This window comes from Rhinolophus sinicus, chromosome 2, assembly GCF_057876585.1.
Source record: "Rhinolophus sinicus isolate RSI-liver-muscle chromosome 2, RSI-T2T, whole genome shotgun sequence".
Lineage (NCBI taxonomy): Eukaryota > Metazoa > Chordata > Mammalia > Chiroptera > Rhinolophidae > Rhinolophus > Rhinolophus sinicus.
Genome location: NC_142502.1, coordinates 169,571,092 through 169,591,271, shown reverse-complemented (window position 1 = coordinate 169,591,271; position 20,180 = coordinate 169,571,092). Strand labels below are relative to the sequence as shown.

The 20,180-nt window shown below is 41.6% G+C and overlaps 1 protein-coding gene across 2 annotated transcripts in view; it reads right to left on the bottom strand.

Annotated features, from left to right (window-relative positions):
- XDH (xanthine dehydrogenase) overlaps positions 1–4,405 on the bottom strand; it is a 59,364-nt gene extending 54,959 nt beyond the window's left edge. The window contains exon 1 of one of the 2 annotated variants that reach the window (XM_088796223.1): positions 4,094–4,405. In XM_088796223.1, the coding sequence (XP_088652349.1) occupies positions 4,094–4,135 (42 nt within the window). In that variant the 5' untranslated portion in view covers positions 4,136–4,405. The remainder of the gene's footprint in view (positions 1–4,093) is intronic. The other variant, XM_088796224.1, reaches the window with a different exon arrangement.
- Positions 4,406–20,180: the final 15,775 nt, after the last annotated feature.

The window sequence follows — 20,180 nt, the reverse complement described above, 5'->3', positions numbered from 1 at the left end:
GCCCATTCCACGTCTCTGCCCAGTCTGGATGTGGCTTCTTCTGCATGTCCTTAGTTGAAAGGCTTCAGTTCAGCTTGATTTTAGGCAATTCTTGATAAAGCGTGTTTTGAAGATTAGTTAAAATTTTAATGTGGTTGTGAGAGAAACTAGGCACAGCGTTTACATACTGTGCCATCTTGCTTGTCTCGACCATAATCTTTTTTATGGACCAAAAGTAATCAAACAAGTCATAAAACTGCCAGACTTCACCCCTTGAATAAAGTGCAAATGAAAGTGGAAGATAAAATAAATTTAATTTCTTGATTACACCCTACAGGTCCAGCTTATTCAAAGTCCTGGTTACAAAGTTTACACAAGGAGCTGTTTCTCTTCTCTTGGAGAAGAAATCATAAATCCACAAAATAAAGACCTCGTCACCTTTCTTGTAGTTAGCAGTTAGAGCCTCTTGGCTTACTACCTTCCCCACAAGTTGTTCCTTCCTCCTGTCCTGCAGCTCTGCTTCCATCACATCACATAAATTCTCTGCTCAGTACCCTCAGTAACCTTCAACATAGTCAAGGTTACATCTAAGTTCCTTTGACTGTCTTTCAAGGCCCATTTCTATATGTTCCTAATCTTCTTCATTTTTAGCCTTTCCCTCTTACTTTCCTGCCAAGCTGGTCTTCGTACTTCAGTAAAAATACATTATATACCTCCCGGTTCCTGAGCCTTTGACATTCTATTCCTCTTCCACCTGCATTTTGACTTATCAGAAGACCCCAAATGCTTCCCTAGTAAAGACTTTCCATATCACCCCAGCTGCAAGTGGTGCACCTTCCTGGAATTCCAACAGAGAATGGCTGTGCCACTCTTTCGACATGGTTGCAGGGTTGGCCCCAGCAAACTCCATGGAACCCTCTCTCAAAGGACGCCAATGGGTATCCCAAAGGAAAGATGCTTTGTGGGGAAGTGAGCTTAGGAAACACTGGGTTGAGCAGATTGCTCTGCTCAAACTTGAGCATCAAAACAAATATTGACCAAAATGGGTTACAATCCATTAAACAAAATTAAAACTCATGAGTCTGAACTGATAATGAGTAAATTAAAAAACAAACAAATGGGAGAGAAGGGAAAGTTGTTTCTGGTAGAAGAATGCCAACTAATAAATATGGCTGACCATCTTGTAATCTGCCCAATAATTGATCCAGTTGAGAATCAGATATATATATGATATACATATGGTATATATATATCATATATATATCATACATATATGTATGATATATATATAACATATATATTATATATATATATATATATATATATATATATATATATATAGTGAGAGAGAGAGAGAATAAAAAGCAAATGTGGCAAAATGTGAACAGGTAATGAATGTGGGTAAAGTCTGTTGAATAAAATTTCTTTGTATTCTTGCAACTTTTTTGTAAATTTAAAATAATTATATAATACAAAGTTTAAAACCTAAATTTCTTCACCAGAGGATTTCTTACGGCTTTTAATATTCATCCATTCAATCTATCCAGATTAATTGGGTCCCTACTTTGTGCCAACACTCAGCTAAGTGGTTTGAGAATATCTGAGAAGAGTATCTCATGGAGATAGTTTTCTGTGTAATGCATTTTGGAATATATTACTTTGCCTAACCATACTCCAGCTCTCCAACTAGTTCATAGGCTCCTGAATGGCTCCTGTTTGGTCACAGAGATGCTCCAGCACATAAATGTCCCACCGGCTTAAGACTGGGAGGAGCTCGCTCAATGTCGCCGGTGTGCATGAGGGAGCGAGTGTTGACTCACTGACACCACTTCTTGGGGGGATCACTGCTGGACACCTTCAGCTGTACCCTACATGCTGAATCTTTCCAGAATCCTCCAGATGCCACAATCTCCACTAAACAGAGAGTGATTGCTCAGAAAAGCAAGAATCCTACCCTCCGTATCCGATGGACACTTGTCTCATTAGGGAGACCACCTCAGGGAAGATGTAGATGTCTGATCACTGCGCTGTACACCTGAAGCTGAAGCTGAACAATAATGAAGATCAACTACAATTTTATATTTCTATATAGTTACAAGAAGCGGAGTACAGCATTGGGAATGGAGACAGTGGAAATGTAACGGCTGTGTGTGATGTCAGAGGGGTAGTAGATGGAGGGAGGGGGGTTATCACCGTGTGAGGGATATAAATGATAAATGTTTAACTATTACATTGTTTTGTACACCTGAAACTAATAAAAAAATGTTTAAAAAAGAAATCCTGCCCTCCAAAAGGACTCTCCCTACAATGATAACAAAATACTGGGTAGCTCTTTCCATCAACTCTGACTCTAGATCAGAAGAAGATGCAAAAAACAAGAGTTACTAAGGCCCATCACAACCACAGAAGGCCCTGGGGACATTAGATCCTTGGCATGTTACACCCTCTCCAGGACTCCAGCTAGTGAAGACAGAGTCCAAGCAGCAGTCTGGAACAGGAAGACCAGCAGGCTCACATGTAAGAGTGAATCAATACCCATCTGACACCCTCTGTAGTCTTTATAACACCAAGTTCTGACAGCTTCTCTGGTAACTTCTTGGCATAATATCCTGTAACAGAAAATCTAGAACATCTTGGGAATAGAAATAGGAAAACACTGACTCACAGCTGCCTTAACTTGACTTGGAGTTTCCTTCCTAGGTCTTGTTTTTATAGTACTGTTCATCACTCCTTGCATTGCCTCTTCACTTTCCAGCAGTTTCTCAAGAGGCTACATGTTTCTAAATTACAAACATGAATATTTATCACAGAAACTGGCAGTAATAAAAGCTTCCAGAGGTAGTAGGGTTTGATGTGATGATACCAACTAAAAATTTGAAATTGTTTTCCTAAAGTAAAAATAAAAAAACATGGGAAATTTTCACCAAGGCAGATTTACTTTGAAATGTTCCTTTCTAGATCCAACAGTCTTTGGAGCACTGATGTTGCAATGGCTCATGGAATTTTCCTGCTAGTCACCCAAACACACCCTGAAAATATAAGCACTAGACATCCAATGAACCACATTTCAGTTCTTGAAAATTACCTGGAAAGTCATCCTGTTTCTCATTTAAAATGGCCAATAGAACAAAATAAATAAACTTGCTCTCTGAGAACATTCATCACTCACACGGTCCACATGTCCATTTACAACACACAACTATGGCTACCCTTTTACCCTCTCTTTCATTCCCACTGGAGAGCTGAAGCAGATGTGAGCATGTCAGCACGGGTGTAGGGAAGGCAAGTGGAGGATGGAGACAATGTCATGTGTTTGCACCCTCTCTCCCTGCACCTGCGTTAGAATTTCCAGAGCTCTTCATCCTTCCGGTACTGCAAAGACTGGTCCCCATGTCATAAGTCCCCCTCTGGCCCAAGCCACCTCACCTCCCCTAGATCCCTGGGCACTAATGAAGTTAATCCAAGTGGTCAATTTTTATCAAAGTAAGACATTTGCAATATTTATATGTAGAGTTAAGGAAAGGGAGTAGCATGCCTTCAAGAAAAAAAATACATATGGTTTGCCACAAGATGTCAGTATATGTTTTCACACAAGTCAGCTGTTATATTTACATACATGAAATGTCAGAAGAAAAGGCTGTGTACACTTTATATTTTGATATTAGCAAGAAAACACGTTCCTTCTCTCATTAAACGGAACAAGAAAAGCCTTGGAATATATTTGAGGAAACACAGAAGTGTGGTGGGTGACCTCTGTCTCACCTCGTACCCTGTCCCCCTTTCTCAGCTTCCTGCCCAGTGTCTGTACTTCTACAGGGAGTAGGCAGGGAAGGGGGAGCCGACAGCCACCTTTCTTCTTTTCGCTTCCCTCCCACCCTCGCTCCTTTGCCCCTTGAGTATCTTGATTACATTCTAGCCCTGAGAAGTTCTTCTTTCCTTAATGTCACCCCAAAGGCAGCTACACCTTTGAAGGGAGAGAGAGAGAAAGCGAGGAAAACAAGTGGGGAAAAAAGCACAAAAGAGGGAGAGAAAGAACAGGCTTCTTCCAGAGGACACACATCCCTTCCCAGGGAGCAGCTCCACCAGAGCAAAGGAAAGGTCAGCCCCTGCTTACCTTTCTGCCATTCACAAAGAAAACCAACTCGTCTGCTGTCATTGTCACCAGTTGGAGTCCCTGAACTCCAGGTACCTCACTCCCAACTGGCAGTTATAACTGTTGTGCAACTTGAAAAACACGTCTCCTCCAAAAATGAAACTAAGTTGGCCAATGGGCGAGGTCCAGCTTAGAGCTTCAGGAAGTGGAGAGTTCCTGTAAAAAAAAAAACCCACTGGTTTGCAAAATCAAGGAAAATGCAAGCAATCGTTCACAACAAATCACACCCCCAACATCTGTGTCTGTCAAAGAGCACAGAGGATCAGAGGAAGGCACTGGATCAGGGAGAATATCAACCTTGGCGTCAGGTACTGCCCTCGGGGAACCTGCTTCCTCCTCCCACTGGCTGAAGACCAGAAGAAGGAAAGGCGATTGTCAGATCAGGGCAGACAGCTGCTTCACTGCCTCCATTTCTACCCTTGTCATTTTACAATTTACATTTACAGCAACACAGACTCAGCACTTACACACACGACTCATTCTGCTGCAGCCTGGAGGAATACGGAGGTCACACGATGTGGTGCCCAGTGATCCAGAGGCAAAACCTGCCATTGGACCTCAGCCAGTCACTTAGCCCCTTCAGAACTCACTTGTTTCCATCCTGTAAACGGGCACACGGATGGCCCCAAGCGCAGAAGGCTGAGGGACACATGGTGCATTTTGGAAGTGCTTTGTAAATTTGCCAAGAACCAAAGTGTTCATTACTATTGCTAATACATTGTTAGTAACACTACAACAATAATCCTCCTCACAAACCATTTTTGAGGCTTTGCTTTTGCTCGTGTCTCACACCACCTAGGCACAGGCCAAGTTGACGTGGAGCTGAAAACCTTCCTCCATTCAGTATTCATTACCTGCTGGTGTAAACACACATGCTCACTGCCCACCCGGCAGCGTCAGCATCAGTGGGCTCTCTACAGTCCAGCACCCAACTGCCCCTCCCAACACACACACACACACACACATACACACACACACACACACACACACACACACACACACACACACACACACACCAGCATTCCCTCTGGTCTACTTCAGTGTAAAAGGACCCACACAGTTACTCAAACAGCCACTCTGAAGCAGGTAAGTTTCCCTACACCCCTGACAGGCTATGTGGGGGCATCAGGGGTATGGATTGGGGTGGAGAGAAGGGAATATGAGGCAGATGTGCTTGGTACAGCAACAGCTTAGAGAAACCCAAGGTGCCAGGGCAACCATGTTATCAACACAACGCCTTTCCCACCACAGGCTTCACTGAAGCAGGGGATGAAATTTCATTTGTAGGGTGACCCAACATCCCAGTTTGCCCCTGACTATCCTGCTTTTAGCACTGAATTCCTGGCAAATCCTTCAGTGCAGGGCAAACTGAGTTTGCTAGTCACCAGAAAACAATGGTTCTTAACTGGGGCAGGGGAGGATTTCCAACCCCAGAAGCCATTTGGCAAGATCTCGGGATCTGTTTTAAGGTTAAGAGTGTGAAGGGTTGCTACTGGTATCTAGAGGATAGGGGCCAGGGGTGCTACTCAACACCCTACAATGCACGGGACAGCCCCCAAAACAAGTAATTATCTAATCTAAAGTCTCAATAGAGCCAAGATTGAGAAATCCTGCCCTGAAAGAAGGAAGGATGTATATTGGCAAAGAGAGAGGGTCAGATGAGCCTGAGTAGTGTTTTGTAATCGGTGAATTCTCCCCGACCCTTACACATCTGTGATGAAGAGGCTTTTCCTCTTTTCACTCATCCACACAACTTTACAAGGCCTCCATTCCCTAGCCAGTTTCTAGTCAAAGTCACAAGAAACTCTCAAGAAAGACCTCAGTTTGAGGTTAGGTAGACTGGCTTGAATATTAGCTCCACTACTTCTGTGTGACCTTTGGCAAAAATCACTTTCTTGGCCTCAGTATTCTCATCTATGATATGGGGGTGACTTTACCTGCTTTGTGAGAATACATTCTGGTGAGAATTAAACGAGACTTAGGTTAAGAGTGTGTCCCATAGCAGATGCTCAATATATACCGGGGGTACCAAAAAAAATCTGTATACATGCCTGTATTTATCTTTTGTTATCGGTATATACTTAGTATTACAACTTTAATACAGTTTTGTCCTTTCTTAAAATGTGTATGCATTGTTTTGGCTCTTGCTGTGTGCATCAATTTACTTCTCCCCTCTCAGCCAGTCTTCAGCCTCCTTCTCTCATCTTCTCTGTTACTGTGGAGCACTGAAAAATAAGAGTGAAATAAATTTTCAGTAAGGGCTTATGTTGTCATTCAGATTTTATTTCTGTAATAACTGTAATAACTAGTTTATTTCTATAATGCTGAGATTTGATAAAAACTTTAACTTAGTATGATTACTTCTTACTTAGCAAAATTTTTGTGACCATTTCTTTCCCTGTGATTCTTCAAGTTGCTATAAATTAGGGGAAAACAGTTTAAAATAAGCCTTTTTTTCAAAGCTGATGACCTCCAATATATGCTTTCAATGTTGCATGAATTCTCAAACTTGGCTGAATTAATGAAATTTCCTGGTCTTGAAATAGGCCGATTGTAACTTATATTAACTTAGCCCATTTTCCTAAGAATGCCTTGCCTTATAATATGCAATACATTGGCAGATGAGGTCTCAAAGTCCATGGAAAAACCAGATAAGTCCTGAGGCCTCCGGAACACAAGGCTTCTTCTTGGAACAACATGTGCAGGAAATCATAAGACATAAGAATTATGCTGCAAAGTGCCAAGTCGTTATTTCTGGAATAATGAGCTCCCTCAGGGCCAAGCGTTCCCTAGAAGAATGATTCAGGAAAGCTTTGGTGTGCTCTCTGAAGGCCTGGTCAGGGCTGGTGCTGCCTGCAGAAGTCTCCCTGCCAGCCATTCACCTGCTTCTGCAGCAGTGCCTCTCGTCTGCTCACTCCTTCTCGTTGCATCCAGATGGACATTTTTGTCTGTACCCTATGAGCACCCCCTGTTCACTTTCTCCCCTTACAACAAACTTTACTTGAAAAGAAAAAAAATTACTTTTCTTTCAAAATATTCTATCATTCAGATTTTCGTTAGTAATTTTTTTTTTCAAAGACCCAAATTTCTTTCAACATATACCCATTCTGGAAGAAAGACTGCTACATTCTCAGAGAATCACTGCCCAGCAACCAAGCCCTCCCTCGTTCTCCAAATATCCAGATTTCTAACCAGTCCTAACAATAGTTCCTGACACCTGAATAGCATTTCTTTCATGTAACTTGATTTCATTTGATCCTTATAAAAGCCCTGCAAGCCTTATTCACAGTGGCCAAGACATGGAAATAATCAGTCTCCTTTGATAGATGATTGGATATAGATGATGTGGTGTATATACTGCCATTTGTGACAACACTTGGCATGAGAATATCATGCCAAGTGAAATAAGTCAGATGGAAAAAATCAAGAACCATGTGATTTCACTCATATTTGGGACACAAAATGGAAAGCAACAAACAAACAAAATAAACAAACTAAAGCTCATAGACAGACAACAGTATAATGTCTACCAGAGAAAGGGGTGGAGAGATGGTAGAAGAGGGTAAAGGAAGGTCAAATATATGGTGACAGGAGACTTGACTTTGGGAGGTGAATACACAATGCAATATACAGATGATGTATTGTAGAACTGTATGCTTGAAATCTGTATAATCTTATTAACCAATATCTCCCCAATAAATCTAAATTTTTAAAAAAGCTCCGGGAGATGGGCAGGGAAGTTATCGTTATCTGCCTTTTCCAAACAAAGAAAATGAGAGTCAGAAGTTGACTTGCCAATTGTCTCACAGTAAGTGAGTACTAGTTTCTGCATCTGTCACTCACTCCCCACTAGAGAAATTGTCTCTTTGATAGTTCTTCACTAACTAAAGAGCATAAACCCCAGGACTGTCAGCCTGGCACTCATGGCCCTTCTCGGTGTGGCTGAAATCCAGCCTTCTGGTTTGCGAGCCTCTGAGATCAGGAGCAGAGCTGTATTTATTGCTATAAATGCTTATAGACATAGCGTAGGGCCATGTCTATAAGAAGGATTAATAAATGCTTGGTGAGTTGAGCGCACAATGCACAGAATGAGTGGAGTTTTCAGAAATGTCTAAGCCTCTGCCTTTGACCGAATATGAAACTTTCTCCCATCATTCTATGTATTCCTACACCATTCAACTTTTCCCACCAGCTACTTTGCAACTAATCTTGTGTCACTGATGTTAAGTAACCAGCTAGTATTCCTGAACATATAGATCGCACTGCTCTGCTACTAATGAGGACATTAACCCTTGATTTTCTACACACATCTGGGAAGCAAGAAGGTGGGATTATCCAAGTGTTGACACAGAGTCAAAACTTAAAGGATGTGAACTTCAGCCTGCTTTAGTACTGCAGACACATAAAAGCTCAAGGAATGGAAAAGGTACAGAAAAAATTTAAACCCACTTTATCTGTCCACATCTATTATGTTTTCTGATAATGTCTTTTGCATTCAATGAGCTCTGTAACTCCAGGGTTATTTGTGGTGGTGACAATGTGGGCTTGTCTGGACACTACACAAAGTCTCTCTTTCCAGTCTGAGCTGCTCTAGCACAATTCAGGAAGCAGTGCCCTGACTTCTTCACTCACCCAGAGGATCAACTCACATGTGCTCTGTAGACAATATGGCCCCATGAGTAACCATTGGGGAAAATTAATTTCACAATTTTTTTATTACCCTTATTCTCCTCCTCTGACTTAATTTTCTTATTAATCATCTGAAATGCTTTACTTGCACTGAATAGAATGTAAGTGTGGCAGACATATCTACCTGCCCCCCAAATATTCATGCCCTCCTTCTCTATTGAAGAGGTTCTGCTGGGAAGTCACTGCCCAGCCAGGAACAATATTTCCCAGCCCTTCTATGGGGAGGAAGCCATACAATTGAGTTCTGATGGATGTAATAGGGGTGGAAGTGATGTTCACAATATCCCAGCTCCCGTTCTCTCTCTCTCACTGATGGTTAATGTCAATGCCAGGGTGACCTTGGAAGCCCCACACTGAAAACAGCAAAGCTTCTAGTCAGCCAAAATCTTTAAATAAATACAGTGATCTGAGCAGTCCCATCTCCCTCCCTTGTCACATATATTACTTTATTGGGGCAAGAAATAAACCTGTATTGTGCTTGCCCACTGATATTTCTGGGTTTGCTTGTTACAGCATCTAGTATTCCATTTACAAATACATTAAGTTCCCCCAAGGGCAGAGGTGCTTATCTATTTTCTTCAGGGGAAAACACTGCATGGACATGGTAGACATATATTTATGCAAGAAGTACTTATTAAAACTGAATACATGAATGAATGAACAAACAAATGAGTGATAGCAATGACAGAATTTGGTTTCAGTGAAAGACAAGGACGCATGGCTCAGATGCCTGGCTTGGCGCACATACAAAGCTCCACATGCAAATGACATCACCGGGGATCGTGGGATCCTGCTGCTCAGGGCATAAGACAACTTTGGTCTTATGCCCAAGACCTCAGCCTTAAGTGTCCCCATCCTCACACTCTGTTTTAAAGTGAACGTTAGAACAACTTCTACCCTAGGCAATATTCACATATCCATTCATTTATCAACTTTATGAGACTCTGCTTGTCTCAGGCACTGTGCTGGGCATTGATTAACATAGGGTCAGAGAGGCTTAGAGCACCCTCATTGTACCTTAGAGATAATTCATGATTCCCAAGCCAACACTGCAGACACAGAGCCCAGAACATTACCTTCCCTCATAATTATCACCACTCCCCAGAGCAAAGATGCAGAGTCAGGCCTACATATTGACATCTTTCAAATAGTTATCACATGAAAATTTGAGAGCTTCTTTCAACTCTCCCAGGGATGCATCTGTAGTTTTATGACGGTGGCCTCTGAGAACTCAATTCCCGATGCAAAAGTCCACAGGAAGATCACTTGCTGTTCCCATTCTAAATGTGTCCTTGAACCAGAACACTCTCCACAGGAACTTAGTGTTACTAACGCTGTTATTTGCTTTATTTTTCTTTTAAAGGAATCCTTTCTGTCCTATGTAAAAAAAAAAAAAAAAAGAAGAAGAAGAAGAAGTACATTAAAACCACTGTTCACAATCCAAGGCATACAGCCCCAAAAAAACATAGTCCCCAAACGATCAGGGACAGAGGGCAAGCTGACCACCTGAGACCTGTTCTCTAGAGTCTGTTCAGTTTTCCCAACTCTCAAGGAGAGGAAAAAGAAAATGGAATGAGTGTAGAAGTAGTTATAGGGAGAGAGAAGAACCAGGTGGTGAAAGTCAATACAATCTTAGCTGTTACCCATCAGACAATTTGGCTCCTTGGGGAGCTAGAAAATGGCCCAGGTCTCAGCCTCATTCTGCCAGGAGAAGCAGATGAAATAGAACTTGTGACTCCTGCCACCTCTTTCCAAGGATCCCAGGCCCAGGATATGCAGACAAGGGCCAAGGTAGGAGTATTCTTGCAGGGTCTACCCAGCACTTCAACTTGGGCCTTTCTCTCTCAGGAAAACCAGGAGGCTTCTGGAAAGCAGTGGCTTGGTCACTTTGTGGGACATTGAGAGAACATGAACCTGAACAGGGAAGGTTTTAACACCCCATGATAACACCCATGGACCTGAGCAGAGGTATTGACAGACTTAGACATAAGCAGGCGAGAAGGAAGGCAGAAGACTCAAAGGAAGGAATAGTAGGAGTGGATCCCAAGGATGATGGACCCACCTCAGGGACAATGCCATGGCCTTTGAGTCAAGTTCCCATTCCCTGTGGTTCTTGGCTGTCTTCTGTCTCCAGGTGAATAGCCAGACTGGAAGAGTTAATAGCCCTTAGTGACTTGGCAACTATAATTTTTTAGTCTTGATCACTATCAGTGTTTTCACTCTATTAAATGTCCCCTACTCATTATCTCTATCTTATTATCACCATTATTCTGAGAATCGCATATGGAAATAGGAACTGGGGTGACAAGAAACTTGTGAATAAATCACACAGGCCCAGTAGCCATGTGTGGGTGCCAGTGAAGTAGCAGCTAGAAGCTCCTGGAAAATGCATGAAGCACCTTGCCTGTGGCTAAATGGGAGTGCTTTAATGATGGGCTCATGAGCAGAACTGGTGAATTTGTTCAAAAAAACAAAACAAAAACTTTTTCCTACGTGAAAATCTTGCCAGCTATGCCTTTGTTATGAATAGACAGAAGCCCCATTCACTTGGTCTAGAGAATCTGGGCAACCAAACAATGGGTTGCGATGAACCCACAGAAAGAGTCCTACCTAGTCTATGAGACAAAAGACCCAGGTGACAGCCAAAAATCTGATCCGTTCTCTGATCCTTTCAGCAAGATTACTCCCTATATCTGTAAAACACTCTGGACCCTTCCAGCTTTGACATTCTAGGGTATTATGGTGTGGGATAATACTTGGACTTTTTTTTTTCTCATCTTTCTTTCCAAAAGCAAAGCCTGCCCAAGTGTGCAGTGGCCCTTTTATTCATGTCCTCTGAGCCTCACCGTCTGAACAAGCTGTGACTTACCACAGGACAATCCTCTTTTTGTCCAGCATCAGTGTAATCACAGTTTAAAGAAAAGAAAACAATGTCTGAAAATGAAAGTGCTCTAGTTTATTTTATGCTTATGTTCATGTAACTATTTGGATCAATATTTCCTAAGATATAAATAAAGAGTATAAGTAATCTCCCCTTTAGTAAGCCTCCTTTCAAAATGTTTACAACATTCTGTGGTATTACGAAATATGTTGTCAGCCTGAGACTCTTGTCCACCCATGTGTAGAGTGGCCTCCTTCAAAAGATCCACTGGGGGATGGAGACAACAAAAAGTCTTTCTGCTGGCAAGTCTGGTACTCCTACGAAGTCAGCCCAGCAACCCTGAAGGTAGTACACACCAAGGAACGGTAAGAGATGGCCCTTCACAGCCCCACCAGAGGCCCAGACAAGAGGTGGCCCTGCCCTGGGTTACTAAATATACACATTCCCAGCCACATAATTAGATAAACAGCCAGGTGCCTCTCCCTACCTGAGGCATCACTTTTGTTTTAGGTCTTGATTGATTTCAATAACTGACCACATGGGCTGCTCTACTAGGGTGTTTTCTCTTCCCATGCTTTAGATCTCTGCTTTTATGTTTCAAATTCACCAATAAAGAATAAGTCCATGAAATCCGAAGCCCCCACCCTCAACCCCAATAAAAGCAGAACCCCAGGCTCATGGTCTCATTTTTCTTCTCTCTCAATCTCTCTCAGTTTGACCTCACTGTGTGGCCTCAAGTGTGTCATGTAACTTCCAGGTCCTGTAAGTAATAAGCCTTTTTTTTTTTTTTTTTAAAGATTCCTGATAGTTATGCTGAAGTGTGTCTTGCAATCATAATAAAAATCACAAAGACTGGTCCAACCACAAAATTGATTATTAATAGGCTGGGACCCACACACAACACACACCCAGGAAAACTCAACGCTCCCTTGTCTATTTCCATTGTAGTTTATGCCTACTTCTATTATGGCATATAACACAGAGACCAGATCTTACTTATTTTTGTACCCCCAGTAACACAGAGTAGTGGTCAATTAATATTTGCTCAATGACCTCTGTTTAGCTGTAGAGGGTTGAAGGAAAGGCATCACTTTTTCACACAGGTTTTGCCTAAGTCTGCTTCCCTCCCACCCAGAAGAGAAAGTCATCTTACCCTCATGCTTATTCTTATTATTACTCTTCTTTTTCCTTCCTCTTCCATCATTGTCATCATGAATATGGTTTGTACAGTATTACAGTATTTTTATATACATCAATTTGTGGTAGCCTCATAAATACATATCATAAGCCCCATTTTCATCTGAAGAAATATGTTCTGAGACTGAGTGAGGAGCAGAGTTTGAACTTGAACCCTAGGTTTTAATTCCAGAGTCAGTGCTCCTTTCACTCTACTGGATCCCCAAGATTATTACTTGAGCGCCCGTGTGGTTTTCATGGCTGAGAAGCTCATGTAGACCCTGGTAACTGACCAGTGCAGACATCAAACAGCAAAAACCAACAATGAAAACCCAGAAATCAGGAAGGGAGTTCTCCTTAAATAAAGCCCCAGTACCAGAAATGCTGGCTTAACTAAAGTAGAACTTTTCAGAAAACAGCAGATCACATGAGAGTCACTCATGGTTTGGGACTCTGCTGTGAGCCATGACGGCAGGCTGCTCTCTCATGAGGAACATTTTGGAAGGGGCTTGAGGACAATGTTTACTTAAGGGATGGAAGTGGTCCAGAAATGGGTTAGTAAAGACTATAAAGAAGGGTGAGAAAGGGACAAGTGGGAAAACTGGTCCGTTCGGAGGAAGAGGAAGGAATCTAGGAAGTAGCACAAAGAAAGCCAACCCCAGGCAGAGGGAGGGTGAACCAGGTACATCTATCTACCCCTGTGGCTTCCTGGCTTCCAGTGGCACTGTGTCAATCTAACTACACCACACCAGGTGGATCGGCTCTGACAGAAAGGAGGTCATACCCTAGGGTTGTCTGCCCTTCATGAAAAGCCACGGAAAGCTAAGACAATCTCCTCTCACCTCCCTGCTGGAAAGGAGCAGCTGCATTTCTGGGCTACTGGAGCGGAGGGTCTTTTCCTCTAGATGGTCCCAGAGGTTCCCTTGGTAACACTTTTACGTTGTGTGGGAAGCAGTATGGTGCTATACAGGCCTTTGTAGAATGAGAAAAGCAATACACCCAACTCCTATTGGTAAAATCCAGTTTTCCAGAGTACAAGGGTGAGGTATGAGAAGCAGATATCAACTCCAAGAAGCAGTAATTGGCATAACATTAATTAAAGAGCCCAAATTGCTTCCATTTTCACATGCCTATCACCTGCCTTATCCCTTAATAAGGGCCTAGAGATCCAGGCCTTTCCTATCAGCATCCATGGAAAAGAAGGGAAACATGGAAGAGGAGGGCAGGAACTCACTGTTTCTATACAAAATTTAACATAACACAAATATGCCATTCAAATTCCCACCAAGAACTTCCTAAATGCCCAAATGAACATAGGCCCTAAAACACCTGACAGAGCCATCACCTAACGATTAGTCACCTTGAAGAGCTGGTTGATCAGCTTGAGCACAGTCATGGCAACTGCAGGCAAAATCAGAGGGTGGCACTGTCTGAGATGTGGGTGCTGTGGCTGCTTCAGCAAGTTCTCCTAATTATGGTGTGCTCTCTGGCTTGGGAAGCCCACAGTTACTTCTGGGAAGCGTTCTGAGGAGAGGGACCCTGCAGCTGGCGTCTTCTCTGGAGCATTTCACTGTATTCTGATGGACACTAGGGGATGCCTCAGGTGTCTGAAGCTTTCCTGGGAGGACTGTCTCAGGCCTGTGGCTCCAATCTAGTGATCCCTTGTCTCACATAGGGAGCATGGACTCCTCCTGGGAGCTTGTTCTGGAGTGACTGAAGGGAGTCGGAAAGAAGGTTTTGCTCTTTTGCTTCTCAAAGTTTGCCCACTTTCATCATACTTCTAAGAACTAGTTTTTTTCTTACAAAGGAACTGTTTCCAGAAGATTGAAAAAACGTCATTTAACACCAGGCCAGTAGGAAGAGCTTCTAAGGAAAATGATCCTAGGGATGAGATTTAGAGAAGGGAATACTAAGAGATTAGTAGTGATATATGCAATATCATTAATATACAGAGAGAGAGAGAGAGAGAGAGAGAGAGAGAGAGAGAGAGAGAGAGAGAGAGAGAATCGAATTCTAACATTTGTGTTCAAATTCCAGGTTCTCCTCTCACCAACTCTGCACCCATGGACAAGATCCCTGTGCTCTCTGAACTGATGTCTCCATCTGTCGAATGGAGATAATATTTATAATGTTTTCCTTACCTGGTGGTTATAAGGAGACAATGTGTGTTAATTTCCAGGAATGGAGCAGGTCCTGACATCCAGGACTTCAAGACCCTTGCAGATTAGGTCCTACCCAAGAAAAGGCTGAGCAGTTCAAAGATTTAGATGACAGAGTCAAGGCCCATTTGTGTTAGGTACAATAGATCTCCCAGGCAATCTCATTCTCTCTCTGTGATTTACCAAGTCTTCGATATCTAATCTTCTCTACATTTTGTTCCTGATTCTTTACTGCTCCACTGCCTTTGGACCCAGGGGCATGACTTCTGAAGCCTAGAGAGATATGATCAAGCAAAACCCATCTAGAAGTGATACATGTGACTTGAGCTGACATTTTGCTGGCAAAACCAGTCACATTGGCCACATCTAACTTCAAGGAAGTCAGTCTATATTTCATCTTCAGTTGGGCTAAACTCTAACAACAATTCATTTCTCGCTCATGTGACATGCTGTCTGAAGACCATCTAAGGCCCTGGGATCCAGGCTGAAGGAGCAGCCCCTATATGAGATATCGCCCGTCTCATGATAGATGGAAAAGAAAGTTTGTGGACTGATGCAACGGCTCTAATGTTTCTGCTCAGAAGTCGCATACCTCACTTATACTCTTAGGGCAAGATGGGTCACATGGCCTACATCTGATATCAGAGAAATATAATCCTCCTATAGGAAGAGGCACCACAGGTCACATGAGCAAGCCTGATGGTAAAGGGTCAGAAGTATAATGATCAGATCACATAGAGGGGTAACAGACATTGGAAACAATAACTTAATGTAACACAGTAGAAGAACATAATCCCATCTGTAACTTTAAGTGCAGGAGAATGGCATATTAGTGAGCATTAGTAATGTCTACCATTTGTAGCCTTGTAAATATAAATATAGAGGGCTATAAAATAGAACTTTGTAGGAAATGATACATCCTGCCTTTATTAGGAATTGGGGGATTAGAGACAGTTACATAGAAAAATAAACAATTGATCCCAGCCTGAGTTTGGAGAATTTATCATTATCTACATTACACTCAACAATAAATATTTATTGAGTTCCTGCTATGGGCCAGGAACTGTAATCACTGACATGCAGTGGAGAACACTGGTCTTACCTCCATGGAAGTTAAATATCTTTAGAGAGAACTGGCATTAAACCAATACACACAGAAATAAATACATATTTACAAAGTGGGCTCTTATAGAAAAAGAGAGAGAAGGCCATACAAAGGAAGTGATGTTGGAACTGAGTTATCCAGGCAAAGTGGTGGAAAAAATGTTCCGAGCAGAGAGAACATGTTATACAAGTTCCTTGAGATGGGAAAATTTGGTATTTGAGATACTACTGGGAATAGGAAAACCGGTATAGTGAGTGAGTGGAAAAGCAGTGCTGGGCTGGGTGGGCAGGGGAGGTTGGTGAGGAAAGCTATGTCATAGAAGGCCTTCTGACCATGCAAAGGTTTTAGATTGTGTTTTAAGTGAAATAAGCCATTGACAGTTTTCAATGATGGGATGGGCAATTTATATGTGAGTGTGAGACATTATCCTATGCTCATTTATGTAATCATTCTGGCTGCTACATGAAGAGTGGATTGAAGCGGGGCAAGAGCTGAAACAGGAAGCCCAATTTAGAGATTAGGCAGGAGTCAAACAAGAGATGATGGTGGCTTGGGTTAGATGGATATGGCCATATCCACAATAATTTCAAGACATATTTTACAGATAGAATCAATACCAATCAGTGGTAAATTAGAATGTGTGTTGGGGGAGAGGGAGTAAGGAATGAGAAGAAAGTAGCAGGAACAATAGAGCTGGTTCTGACTGAGAGCAATTTTCCCAGAAGAGGAAGAATGATGCAGGAGTGAGAATGGGGGAATCAAATGTTGACTTCAGGACATTTCAATTTTGAGAGTTCTGTGAGCCATCCAAATCAGAAATATCAAATAAGTCATTGAATATAAGAGTCTGGGGACCAAAAGAAACTTGAAGCTACAGATAATCATTTAGGGGTCATAGTATTATAAAGTAATATCAAAAGTCATGAGAATGAATGGGATGAGGACTAAAAGGAAAAAGAGAAGAGGGCCGTGGACTGCTCCCTGAGAAATCCAAATATTAGAGTTCAGAAAGGTTGGTGAAGGGGGTACAGAGGAAGTGTTGGGGGGGGGGGCTGGCAAAGGAGTCTGAGAAGACCAGGGAGTTGGGAGAAAAACCAGGAGACTATGGTATTAAAGCCAAGAGAACAAACGGTATTTCAAGAAAGAAGACATGGTGAACAGCCCAGACGCCACAGAAAGATTTAGTAAAAGTACAGAGAAATCATCTCTGGCTTTGGCAGCATGAAGTAACCTAGCAAAATTGTTTTCTATGGAGTAGAGGGGCAGAAGCCAAAAGTGAATACCCTGAAGAATGAATAAGAGGTGAGGAGGTGATGCAGACAGCTCTTGGTAGAAGTGCTGCTAAGTAGGGAAGCAAAGAATTGGGGCAATAGCTAGAGTGCGAATAACAAGGGTGGTATACAAATGTTTGAATATTTATTGCATGGATCCAATAGAGAGCTAAAGGTTAAAGAGAGTGAAAGCAAAAACCCTAACAAAGGAACAAACATCTTGACAAGGCAAAGAGGGTGGGACCCAGAGCACAAATGGGAAGCTGGCTTTGTAGAGAAGGGACACCTCTTCCCAGACACAGAAGAGGAGGGAAATTAGGTGGTAATGCCACCAGGTGTTTGGATTTGGTAGTGGGGAGAAATGGATAGTGTTTCCACATTAGATACTGTTTAGGGTTTTCTTTTTTAAATTAATACAAAGCAAGGTCATCAGCTGAGAGGAACACAGAATGGAATGCGGAAAGCAAGGTCATCAGCTGAGAGGAACACAGAATGGAATGGAAATATTTGTACATTCTCCAGAAAACATTCTCCAGTTTTCTGGAGAATGTACAAATATTTTTTGAGGACAGTAGAAGAATGAGCTTATCTCGGCAGTGTGTTTGGACATAATGAGCTTTGAGTAAGATTGGTCATCATCACAAAACTGAAAAGTCATATCAATCTAATACAGGCAAGGAGCATGAGGACTATTTTTACAGAATAAGGAACTAGGAGATTGGATTCCAAGTCCGCTACCTGTGTGCTGCCAGACACAGAAGGCAGATGTTAATTGCACAGGACCATTCAAAGCGTATTGAGCAAAAAGATTCCATTATGGCCATTCCGTAATTAAGCTGATTATAAAATAACCACAGGCTGTGCTTTCCAAAAGTTAAAGGTAAACCTACCCATTCTTCTTGTACCTTGCAGAAGTTCCCCACACCAAGAAGTTTTCCATGGAAACAAGAAATACATATAAACCTTAGCCCAGCAGATGGAGGGGGTCTCTCTTCCACCAGCAATTAGAGACTGCCACTTTGTCTGCAGGGTGGCCTTTTCTTTCTTACTTACTCTCTGCTAAATAAACTTACTTTCACTTTAAACTCTATGTTAGCTCATGTTTGAATTCTTTCCTATGTGAAGCCAAGAACCTTGTTAGCCCAGGGCTTGAGTCCCCACTCTGGGGATGTGCCTCTCTACAGCATCGAATATACCCAATTATGGGATTTTTGCCCTGAAACACTCAGCTGCAGACAGGTAGGCACAGAACAGGTAGTGGCTTGGTTTATGTAAGGTTGAGTTGCAATAGGCAAATGGAAAAGAAGGACAAGAGGCAAAAAAGTTGAGGGTATCTACAAGGGGGGAATAATAACAATGGACTATGGACTTCACCCTGGCTAGAGAGGAGTTGAAGAACAAGAGCTAGGAGAAAGAAAAAATGGTGGGGCCATCAAAGTGGAAGGCTTCATGATGTCAAGAAGAATGTAGTCCAAAAGAAGGATGTTTAAATTTGTGATTTAGGAATAGGTATAATTTCTGGTGGTAATAGAATTGTATTTTTTAATTTGTATACCATAAGATGCATAGAACTTAAGTCAATGAGTTTTGACAAATGAATACATTCATTTTACTCCCCCCATTTCTATCATTCTAAAAGGTTCTTTAGTGGCCTTTTCCAGTCAATCTCCACCCTCCACCCTCCAACAATGGCAACCACAGTTCTGATTTCTATCACTATAGCTTACTTTTGTGTGTTTTAGAATTTCATATACATGGAATTATACAGTATGGAATTTTTGTGTATGATTTCTTTCACTCGGCATACTGTTTTTGAGATTCATCCATGCTTTTCTGTTCTCTAGTTGTTCATTGTTTTTTTTTTATTGCTGAATGGTATTGCATTGTAAAAATACCCTGCAATTTATTTATCCATTTCTCTATTGATAATATTAGTTGTCCTGAGTTTTAACTATGATGAATACAATTACTCTGAACATTCATGTAAAATCTTTATTGTAGATCTGTTTTCACTTTTTGGTAAATAACCAGTGGTAGAAATTCTGGATAGAATTCTAGAATAGATGCATGCTTAACTTCAAAAAAACAAACAAACAAAAAAAAAAAACTGCTAGGTAGTTTTTCAAAGTGGGTACAACAGTTTACATTCATATTGTCAATGTATAAGAATTGTAGCTACTCCATATCTTATCCAAAACTTGGTGTGACAGTCTCTTTAATGTTAACCATTTGAGTAGGTATAAAGTGGTATCTTATTGTAGTTTTAATTCTCACTTCTATTATGACTAATGATGTTGAGCATCTTTTCATGTGTTTATTGGCCATTTGTATATCTTCTTTTGTGAAGGGTCTATTAAACTGAGGTTTTTGTCTTTGTATTATTGAACTGTGGAAATTCTGTATATATTTGAGTTTAACTATATATGCATGCATCTCAAATATATTTTCTCTGTCTGTGGCTTGCCTATTTATTTTCTTAATGGTATCTTTTGATAAAAAAGTTCTTAATTTTGTTTCAGTCCAATTTATTATTTTACGGTTAACAAATGTTGTTCTATTTAAGAAAATTTTGCCTACTCCAAGGTAACAAAAATATTTTATGATTTCTTTTTTTAAAAATTGTATTGGTGAATATTGGGGAACAGTGTGTTTCTCCAGGGCCTATCAGCTCCAAGTTGTTTTCCTTCAATTGTTGTGGAGGGCACAGCTCAGCTCCAAGTCCAGTTGCCATTTTCAATCTTTAGTTGCAGGGGGCGCAGCCCACCAT